This window comes from Saccopteryx leptura, chromosome 1, assembly GCF_036850995.1.
Source record: "Saccopteryx leptura isolate mSacLep1 chromosome 1, mSacLep1_pri_phased_curated, whole genome shotgun sequence".
NCBI classification, from domain to species: Eukaryota; Metazoa; Chordata; class Mammalia; order Chiroptera; family Emballonuridae; genus Saccopteryx; species Saccopteryx leptura.
This window is the reverse complement of record NC_089503.1, coordinates 328702727-328714293: the sequence shown is the minus strand read 5'-3', so window position 1 is coordinate 328714293 and position 11567 is coordinate 328702727. Positions and strand designations below refer to the sequence as shown.

Genomic DNA, 11567 nt, shown 5'->3' with positions numbered 1-11567 from the left:
GCTAATTACAGGCACATCTCCCCACCCCCACCCCCCACCCCCCAAAGAAAGGGAGGGCAGAAGAAAAAAAAAAGTGGTTGATTTGATTATCACTGCGCGGAAACATTAGGGATAATGCAAACATTGACCAAAGTTAACGCTTTATTACCTTGGCACCCCCTGCATCCCACCCATAGCCCTGCAGTCTGGATCTCTGCAAACCACGCCCGGCGGGTACCAGAGCACACACCTTCCGCGCGGCGTGGGCGGGGCTGCGGCTCTTCCTGCCAGTCTTGCCGGCGCTGGACGCGCGCGTTCGGTAATTGCATCGGCGGAGGAGTTTCTTGTCCCTCCGCGCGGCCCGTTCCGCCTCGGCTCCCGCTGCCTTGGGGCTGACGTGTCTGTTGTTCCTCGGTTGCTTGACCAGTGGGGCCGAGATGGCGGATGCCTGGGAAGAGATCAGGCGGTTGGCGGCTGACTTCCAGCGGGCGCAGTTCGCCGAGGCCTCGCAGAGGTGCCCGCCCCTCCCTCACATTGTGGCGCCCAAAATAGCCCCTGGGTGGTCACTCCAAGATCTGTGGCCGCAGGTTTCTGGCCCCTGACCCTGGACATTCCCAGATTCTGTCACGGTGTCCACCTTCCTCCCCTCCCCAAGCCGGCACCGTGGTTCCGAGTCTCGTTCTTGGCCTCGAAACCCGGAACCCGAACTACCCCGGAATCGCCCGGCCGTACCCCGGCCGGGGGCCGGCGGCCGCGAGCTGGTGTTGCTCCCCGTCCGGACCTGCGGCATCACTGCCTTTCATACGCTTCCTGACCCAGAATGAGCGTGCAAGGAGAGGTTCACCCCCTAAACCCCTGCTTTGCAAGTGCCCCGCCGCCTTTTTGTCCACGAGAACAGATGTGCTAGGCCAGACCTACGGTTCCATCTGTGATTTTAGGGACTGCTGGATACTGACATTTCCTGCAGAGCCACTAACTTGGGGAAATATGTCCAGAGCACCCTAACTCGGCTTTCTAACAGGACGCGTGTAATGCTAATAGAATCCTTGTTTGTTGTTTGTTTCTTGTCTTCGATGTTTTTATTTCTTCCGGGGCTGAAGACCTTAATCCCTTGATGCTGTGTTTTGCAGCACAGAGCAAACTAGGACACATGCAGTGTTTCAGTGCTTGGGTCACTAACGCTGGCTGTTCGGTTTTCCTAAGCCAGGTCTGCCCGCAGACCAATCGTTTGAAAGCAGGCCGGGGTTTTTTCTAACTCAATTTAATGTTTTCACTTTTCTATTCAGATTTGAGCATCACAAGCAGGCCCTGTAGAGAGCAAACTTGAAATCCATGATAGAATGATTTATACCAATTAAGTCCATGATTTAAGTGCATGTGAACCTGCTTACTCCCAAGTGTTTTCTTTTTAATTCATTGAATTAGCGTTGTTGTAATAATAAAAGACAGAGATTTTGTAATATAGAACCTAGTGACTCTTTACCCATTTTTTTTTTAAAAGCCCACCTTCACACATTCTGTTAATTTTATTGAGCACCAAATGTTATCAAGATAATTTTTAAAACTTTTCTTGTTTCCCTTAGGTTGTCAGAGCGGAACTGCATTGAGATTGTGAATAAACTGATTGCTCAGAAACAGCTAGAAGTAGTTCACACACTTGATGGGAAGGAGTATGTTACTCCAGCCCAAATTACTAAAGAAATGAGAGATGAGCTGCATCTCCGAGGTGGTAAGTAATTCCTTAGGGTTTTGTTGTTTTGTCCCCTTCTGGTTCATTGGGGGGGGGGGGGGAGCCCCTTAAAGCCATAAATAATAAATTACTCAGAGGTTTTAAGACACCCATCTCAATTGTCAATATGGTAACAGACTTAATATTTTAAATCAGGGGTCGGGAACCTTTTTGGCTGAGAGAGCCACGAACGCCACATATTTTAAAATGTAATTCCATGAGAGCCATACAACGACCCGTGTATGTTACGCATTATCCAATAAAAATTTGGTGTTGTCCCAGAGGACAGCTGTGATTGGCTGCAGCCACGTGCAACCATGAACATGAGTGGTAGGAAATGAATGGATTGTAATACATGAGAATGTTTTGTATTTTTAACGCTATTATTTTTTTTATTAAAGATGTATCTGCGAGCCAGATGCAGCCATCAAAAGAGCCGCATCTGGCTCGCAACCTATAGGTTCCCAACCACTGTTTTAAATAGTTTAGGTCTGGGGTCCCCAAACTTTTTACACAGGGAGCCAGTTCACTGTCCCTCAGACTGTTGGAGGGCCAGACTATAAAAAAAAAACTATGAACAAATCCCTATGCACACTGCACATATCTTATTTTAAAGTAAAAAAACAAAATGGGAACAAATACAGTATTTAAAATAAAAACCAAGTAAATTTAAATCCACAAACTGACCAGTATTTCAATGGGAACTATGGGCCTGCTTTTGGCTAATGAGATGGTCAATGTCTGGTTCCATATTTGTCACTGCTAGCTGTAACAAGTGATATGACGCGCTTCCGGAGCCGTGATGCGTGCGTCCCGTGTCACCAGAGGTAGTACTCTACCTGAGCTACGCCACATACAGTACTCCAGGAGTACAATGAAAGAGGTACTCCTTCCGAAAGTGCGGTGGGGGCCAGATAAATGACCTCAGGGGGCCGCGTGCAGCCCACTGGCTGTAGTTTGGGGACCCCTGGTTTAGGTAAACATGATTATATAATTTATATGAAGTCATATATTGTCACTTTATAAAATAGCATTATTATCTTGAGTTTTATGTATTTGAGTTAATCGGTTGTTTCTTTTCACATTTCATGAATTTATTGCATGATCCAGAGGACGGTATTTAGTTGCCTATTAGAGTGGTAATTATGAAGGGGAACAGAGATATTAAAGGATTATAGATTGTTGAAAACCAAAGCTGTGCTACCATGCTCCCAGCCCCCCACCTTTTAAGTTACTTTTAGTTAATTGCAAATTAGGAAACAATTCAATATACAATAGTATTGTAAGATATACTATTACAAGCACACACAGAAAGTTTTTGTTTCCTTTTGTCTTTTAAAAATTTGAACAAATTACAGAGCTAATTTGAAGACTGATTAAAATAGAAACAACTATGAGCACAGCTCTTCATTAGGTATTATAAGATACATGCTTGGTGTTTGTTTTATTTTCATGAATAGTGCTAATAAAATATTAGCTATAATTTGAAATGCTTAACAGATTTTATTTTGCTAATAGATGGAAGTATACTAATTTTAAATAATTGAAAATAAATTCATCTGAATTTAGTTGTCAATATCTCTTTGGTCACAGTTGATAAATAGTGAAGAGAGATAAATAGCCTTTATAGGCCTGGTCAACTTGTAGATCAGTTGATGCACATATTTGGCCTGATGTGACAAATGACACTTTGAAAATGAATTATTATTGCCTAGGCTTTAGCCCTGAAGACTTATGCAGCTAATGGTTTGTATTTGAAAACATTATTATTGTCTGTATGTCCTTTGTAGAAGGAGAACTTCAACTGTCCAAAATGCAAATTTGTTAGAATTTACAGTTTTTGGCTAGTGTGTATTTATATATAATTTAAAATAAATGGATGCCTTTCTTTTAAAGGTCGAGTAAACATTGTTGATCTGCAACAGGTAAATTTTTAATTCATAAACATTTTCCTTTGTCAATTTTTTGATACTATGAAGATTTTCAATGTCTTAAGTATTCACTAATACAAGTATCAGATTTTGTATAATGTTTGTGAAGTAGTTATATTTTTCACCAATGCACTGAATGAATTTAATAAGTCCTGATATATTGAATTGATTTGATAAGTTCTTTCTGAGTTGACTTGCTTATTCTTTATCAAATAAATTCAAAATCTTTATTTTATATAATTATAGGATTTATACAATTTGGGATAAAAATCACTTGTTTTTAGTATATGGGAGTATAGAGAAATTTTTAAAAGGAGTTATTTTTAGAAAATATAAGTGCACGTTATCACCAAGGTAGTCTGTATATAAAAAGCTTGTAAATTTTATGTGAAATGGTGCCCATTATATGAAAATGTAACTTCCTAACACAAACTTTCCTAGCAAGTATAAGTATAATTGTTCATAAATAAAAATAAATAAGCAACAAGCCTCTGCTCTTTTGACTAAGACTTTTTACAATATTTAATATAAATTTGAAATCAACTAAGAGTAAATTTTTAAAAAGGTAATTCTAAATATATAATTTTGAACTTAAAAAGAACAATGTGAACTTATTACTAATAGAACTTGTATTTATTTTTCAGGTAATTAATGTGGATCTGACTCATATTGAAAATAGAATTGGTGACATTGTTAAATCTGAAAAGCATGTTCAGCTAGTTTTGGGACAACTAATAGATGAGTAAGTACAATATTTAAGAGCACTTTGTTGTGTACTGTTCTCTTAATAGTGTTTAAATTTAGAACAGTTGTGGCCAATTCAGTATTTTGTTCAGAATTCTTACAATGCTAATTTTCAATATATGGATTATTGTACTAAAAAAGTAAGTGCTTAACAGAGTACAATACTTGGAAATAATATAAACTTTGATTTTTTTCTATTATCTTAAAGCAATTCAAAATATAATTTTTACAATCTTTCTATGTAATCTTAAATCTGAAAGCAAATTTGTTCCAAAAATATTAATGGAAAATGACTGCAGAATTTCCACTGTTTAAAGAAATTCCAGCATTGATAATTTGATTAACCTTACAGTTAGCTACATTGAAAAGAAAACAAAGATTTTTCAGACTGTGAATAATAAATAGTGTTTTACCTAAATGACAATGACACTTTTTCATTAATTTTGGGGCATACCTTATTGCAACAGAAATTAAACATAAAAGATAGAAGAAAACCATTTTATAATTCCTAATCGGCTGTTATTGTTTGTTTGTTTGTTTTACTATTAGAAACTATTTGGATCAGTTAGCAGAAGAAGTAAATGATAAATTGCAAGAAAGTGGTCAGGTAACCATATCAGAACTGTGTAAAACCTATGATCTTCCTGGAAATTTCCTGACACAGGTATTTTTTTCTTAATAGTAAAATGTGGTTTTTTTTAGAAAAAATATTTTAATGGGAGGAAAAAAATAGTTTCTTACCTTTAAACGATTTTTTTGTGTGTTTGTTATGTTGTAGCAACATTTTGAGGGTGTACGTCTTATAAATTGATGGCTTTGATGAGCACTTAGAAATGATTATAATCTTCCTGGGCCCATAGACATCCTAAAAACAATTAATAGACCAAGTCTAGGCCTGCTTTGATGCGATACAAACAATATTATAAGAACATAGGTTTATTTAATGGTTCTGATATCAGCTATACAGAAAGTTTAAGTAGCATATCTATTATTACGATTGCCCAGTTATATTTTAAGAAATAACTGGTGAAGATTATAATTTGGAAGGGGTGCTACTGGCATTTGTTGGGTAAAGGTCAGGGATGCTGCTAAACATCCTACAATACATAGGACCGTCCTTCAACAAAGAATTTTCTTGCCCAAAATGTCAATAGTACCAATATCTTTTGTCACCTTTTTTCTTCCTCTTTATTCTGAGTGTGATTAGAAAAAGAATCTCATAGTCTCTTCATTTTAGTTACTGTGTCAGTACTCGAAATATATTGAGTTATACTGGAATAGCAGTGCTACTTGAAAATAGAGACTTTTTTTGTTTGTTTTCTTCCTTCTAAAAATAGTTTGACATTGTAGAATTATAGAAGTCCATTTAATACAGTAGAGAGTACATGAGCTCTTAGACCTTTATATGAATTCTGTTTGTGCCACTGCTTATTATTCAATGTTAGAAAAATTATTTCATCTCTTTTTCTTCTACTTACATATCTGTAATATGGGAATAATTGTCTTTTTTATGGACTTCAATGAGGTTATATACACTGTATATTTAGTGAAATATTTGGCACTCAATAAGTGATGGTTTTGTTTTGTATTTACCAGAATAAATAAGAGAAAAGCCAAATTTCTTTATAGGTATATATCACTTTTTAAAAATTCAGTTTTGTTTTTTTTTGGCCTGACCTGTGGTGGCGCAGTGGATAAAGCGTCGACCTGGAAATGCTGAGGTTGCTGGTTCGAAACCCTGGGCTTGCCTGGTCAAGGCACATATAGGTGTTGATATTTCCAGCTCCTCCTCCCTGTCTCTCTCTCCTCTCTGTCTCTCTCTGTCTCTCTCTCTCTCTCCTCTCTAAAAAAAAAAAATGAATAAAAAAAAATCAGTTTTTTAAGCCTGAATAGGCGGTTGTGCAGTGGGTAGAGCATCAAACTGGGACACAGAGGACCCAGGTTCGAAACCCCAAGGTCGCCAACTTGAGCGTGGGCTCATCTGGCATGAGCAAAGGGTCACTCTGTCTGCTACAGTCTCCCCACCCCTGGTCAAGGAACATAGGAGAAAGCAATCAGTAAACAACTAAGGTACCACAACGAAGAACTGATGCTTCTCATCTCTCTCCCTTCCTGTCTGTCCCTATCTGTCTCTCTCTGTCCCTGTCACAAAAAATAAATAAATAAAATTCAGTTTATTAAAACTTGATGAACCATATTGCATAAAATTAAGTTATAATTTGGGCGGTAGCGGAGCAACCAAACGGCGCCGCCATTGGCCCACCGTGAAAGCTGGACCGCCCACTAGTGGGCGGGAGGGACCAGGTTGACCAGCACTGCAAAAGTGGGTGGGTTTTGTTTTTGTTTTTTTTCATTTTTCTGAAGCTGGAAACAGGGAGAGACAGTCAGACAGACTCCCGCATGCGCCCCACCGGGATCCACCCGGCACGCCCACCATGGGGCGACGCTCTGCCCACCAGGGGGCGATGCTCTGCCCATCCTGGGCGTCGCCATGTTGCAACCAGAGCCACTCTAGTGCCTGAGGCAGAGGCCACAGAGCCATCCCCAGCGCCCGGGCCATCTTTGCTCCAATGGAGCCTTGGCTGCGGGAGGGGAAGAGAGAGACAGAGAGGAAGGCGCAGCGGAGGGGTGGAGAAGCAAATGGGCGCTTCTCCTGTGTGCCCTGGCCGGAATCGAACCCGGGTCCTCTGCACGCTAGGCCGACGCTCTACCGCTGAGCCAACCGGCCAGGGCGTGGGCGGTTTTTATAAAAAGGTTCGCCATCGCGTAGCTAGACTGACTTGAGGTGATTTAACTTATCTTGGGATGTGAAATATATCCACACATTTCTCGCTTGCGGTTACTAAAAAATCAAATTTCCTGCCAGGGTAAATTCCTGGGCACAGATATCTTGTTAATATTTACATCAAAGATGATAACTTCACATCTTGTATTTCGTTAGGTTGCAAAATCTTAGAATAATACTTATCTCTGTCAGGGTTAGAGCTTCAGAGAGGCCTTCTCTAAGACTCGTGTATATGTCTTGGTTGTCTGTATGTTTCAGATTGCCTATATCTAGAAAAATGGTTAACCAATTATTTTTATTTTACATTAGAAATAGCACTTATTAGTAAATAGCTAAGCTTTTTTAACATATCAGCTATTAGACTCATTCATTTCTTGACTCTCCATGGGATTATGATATTTACTAGATCCTAAATCTTGATTTTGACTTATATAGCTTATTTATGCTTGTTGGAATTTCTCAATTATATGATTAATATAGTATCAACATGCAGCATGACTTTAGTAAGACTATACAAATGTATATTTGTAATATTTTTCTTTGAAATTAGTAAAAATGTGCATTTTTACCCCAAGGCACTAACTCAGCGACTGGGCAGAATTATTAATGGACATATTGATCTTGATAACAGAGGAGTAATATATACGGAAGCTTTCGTAGCTCGACTTAAAGCACGTATCCGTGGACTGTTCAGTGCTATTACCCGGTAAGCTTGTTTTAAAGTGTGTGTATTTCTTTGATCATGGTTTGCATCATTTTTTTTCTAGCAGCTTTTATTTTAAACACAATCTCATTCAGGACCCTAGTTTATTAAACTGATGGTGGAACTTCTGTGAAGTAGGAATGGGGATTCCAGACCCCTGGAATGTAGCTGCTGAACTCTGTCTAACCTGCATCTCCTTCTCCTCCCAACCTCCACCAAGCGCATGGCCCCAGGTGGACTTCTGCAGAATACCCGTGTCATTCTGTAGAGTCACTCTGGGATCATGCGGTTTTAAGTCAGAAGATTTAAGCACACAGTTTCAAGTCAGAAGTTCTTGGGGCATAGCTCAATCACACAGTAACCACATGAGTTTGAGCAGATGGGTCAGTCACATAACTTCTTTGGGCCTTAGATGAGGATAGATAATTTTAGAACTCTTTTTACTAACTATTATTCTATAATTCTAATGAATTAACAGTGTTACTTTCAAAATCAGCTCGTTTCTAAAATAAAAATTCCTGAAATGTTTTGGGCCTGTGTGACAAACTCCAATGTGGAGTTAAGAAAACCTAAATTCTTATTTTCTCTCTCCTATGTCATTAACATTATCCGAATGTTTTTTAGTCCCACCAGCGTTTAAGTATGTCCAGCTTGCTTCCATGTGAAAACAGCTTAATCTCTCTCAACCAATTATTCCCCTACATCTGCTATCTTGTTTCTTAAAGTGACCCTTGTGAGTTTATGTTTACATTTACTGTCTCAGTTTTCTTACCGTCTGTCACTTCTCAACTCTCCCACCTCGCTTACCACTGGCATAGCAATGCTGTCAATATCTTTTCATCTAATGGGTACTTTTTGTTTTTGCTTTACTTGACTTTGCAGCAGCATTTAACTCCAGTTTCATTCTTGAAATGTTCTCATACTTCCCGACCCCGCTTTTTAAAACACCACCCTTGGCTGGTTTCTTCTTACCACTGTTGGCTGTACCTTCTCAGTCATCTTTTCTAGTTCTTCTTCATTTCCCTAGCCTTTAAAGATTTGTTTCAGGCCATCTTTTCAGTTCTGTATTACCTCCTAGGTGATTTTACCTTTCTTTTAAATTCCAGACTCACACTATCTACACAGCATCTCTATTGAAACATCTACAAGTGCCTCAGATGCAACATTTTTAAAGGCACTCCCACGATTCCTGAGCTATCCCACTCCTCACCTCACATGAGTTAATTCTTCCACTGTGTTTCCATTACTAGTTTATGTTATAATCTGATTGACTTCACTAGAAATTTAGGAGTCAACTTTTATAACATCCTCTTTCTAGAACACTAAGTCTTCTCAAGTCTATATTCTAAATACTTATTTAATCTTTACTTCTCTGACATCACCATTCCCATCATTTCAGGTTTTTTTTACCTGTTTTAGTAGGTTTCTAACCAGTCTCCCTTCATCTGAGTTCATTACTTTTTAGACATTTTTTACATAGCAGCCACAGTAATTTCTTTTCATCATTCAACAAATCAAAAGCATTTATTAAACACCTACTATACGCAAGGCACTGTGGTGTAAAAGACTAGCAGGTTAGAAGGGAGAGCTTGCAATCTAATGCAACAGTTTTCTTTTATTTTTATTTTTATTAATCTCACAGAAAAGTTGCAAGAGAACCTTTGTTTTTCTGTCCCATTTGAGAGGAAGTTGCTGTTACTATGTCTCATTGTCAGAATACTTTAGTCTTCATGTCCTACAAACAAGGGTGTTGTCCAATATATGGTAACTATAATACAAAGAACGAAATTCGGAACTATCCCACTTTTCTAATCTAACTTCAGAGAAAATACCTGCATCTCTAATTGAAAAAGGATTTGTATTTATTATTATTATTGGTAGCCAGAAAGTAATTAGTGAGAGGAGCAAGATATGTAGGTATACTCAACAATACTGTATTCCAAATTAAAATCAGAATTGAGCAGCTAAGTTTCATTGTACAAAAAGCTAGAAACTTTTGTACAATTCAATTAAACATTTATTGAACACCCACAATAAATTATGCACCCCAAAATTTTAAGATAAAGTCCTTCAAGGAGCCCTTTCATTTTTGTAGGAATATGTTCAGATAGAAGGGAACAGAAACCACACAGAAAAATACAACATGAGAAGGCTCTCATCATTTTAAGATAAACAGAGGAAAGCAGAGTGCCTAACTGGACCTAATTGGTTTGAGGGCTCTAGATAGTTTAGCTGAAAAATGTGGGTAAAAATTTAATACAAAACAAATTGGTTCATACAAGAATTTGGTAAAAATAATGAGGTAGTCTAAAATCCCCAAACACAGGGTTTAATACCAGTTTCTATCCAGCCAACTGTTTCTGCTCTCCCAAATTTGTCAAAGAGAAAATTTATAATATCTAAATAATCAACAATAGAGGGCTGGGTAGTCAATATAACTTAAAAGTCTCTTAATTATATGCATAAAAATAAAAACATAAACAAAAGCTAAACCAGAGACAAGCATAATTGGCTTAAAATGAATAGGGAAATAATTATAGTCAGAAAAAGTCTAGATCCTTTTTCTTAAAAAAATGTATGATTATCATAAAAGAAAGGCACTCACACTATCTATGCAAAATAAATGAAAACATATCTATGCAAAGACATGAACACAAATGTTTAAAAGAAGCATTATTTATGATAGCTCCACTGGAAACAACCTAAATGTCTATCAACTGTTGTATGCTTAAGCAAAACATGACATGTTCCAAACAATGGAATGCTCTTTGATAAAAAGGAATGAGTACTGGTTTATATTTAATCATGTATAAACCTCAGAAACATGCTAAGTGAAAGAAGCAAGACACAAAAGATCACGTTGATTTCATTTATATGAAATCTTTAGAAAGGCAGATTTCTAGACAGAAAGCAGATCAGTGGTTCTCTAGGGGGTCACAGCAGGAATTAGCTGTAAACATCAATGAAGGAACTTTTTGAGTGATGGAAATGTTCTAAAATGGATCATGGTGATGGTTGTCCAACTCTGAATTTATTAAGATTGTTGAATTGAGCCTGACCAGGCAGTGGCACAGTGGATAGAGTGTTGGCATGAGATGGTGAGAACCCAGGTTCGAAACCCCAGGGTTGCCGGCTTGAGCATGGGCTCACCCAGCTTGGGCATAGGCTCACCAGCTTGAGATGGGGTTGCCAGCTTAAGCGTGAGATCATAGACATGACCCCATGGTCGCTGGCTTGAGCCCAAAGGTCACTGACTTGAAGCCCGAGGTCATTGGCTTGAGCTCAAGGTCACTGGCTTGAGCAAAAGTCACTGGTTCAGCTGAAGCCCCTGGTCAAGGCATGTGAGAAAACAATCAGTGAATAGCTAAAAGTGCTGCAACAACGAGTTGATGCTTCTCATCTCTCTCCCTTTCTGTCTGTCCTTGCCTATCCCTCTGTCTCTGTCTTTTTCTAAAAAAAAAAAATGTTTAATTGCATATTTACAGTAGGTTGGATTTATGATACATAAATTATATCTTATTAAAGCTTTTTTAAAATGCCTAGTAGTTACAGAAAATACTGATAAGCAATAGAGAGCATTTTAACTGGATCCTTCTCAGTCACCCACCTAATCTGGGAGTATATCATTTCCTATTCCCTTCAATGTATCTGTGATCTCCTTTTTCTTCAGAAATATTATAGAATCATATAACATTC

The 11567-nt window shown here is 38.2% G+C and overlaps 1 protein-coding gene across 1 annotated transcript in view; it reads left to right on the top strand.

Annotated features, from left to right (window-relative positions):
- The first annotated feature begins 228 nt into the window (after nucleotides 1–228).
- UFL1 (UFM1 specific ligase 1) overlaps nucleotides 229–11567 on the top strand; it is a 33455-nt gene continuing 22116 nt past the window's right edge. Inside the window, exons 1-6 of the mRNA XM_066358855.1 lie at nucleotides 229–493; nucleotides 1563–1708; nucleotides 3605–3633; nucleotides 4284–4381; nucleotides 4933–5047; nucleotides 7744–7874. Coding sequence (XP_066214952.1) covers nucleotides 417–493; nucleotides 1563–1708; nucleotides 3605–3633; nucleotides 4284–4381; nucleotides 4933–5047; nucleotides 7744–7874 — 596 coding nt within the window. The 5' untranslated portion in view covers nucleotides 229–416. The remainder of the gene's footprint in view (nucleotides 494–1562; nucleotides 1709–3604; nucleotides 3634–4283; nucleotides 4382–4932; nucleotides 5048–7743; nucleotides 7875–11567) is intronic.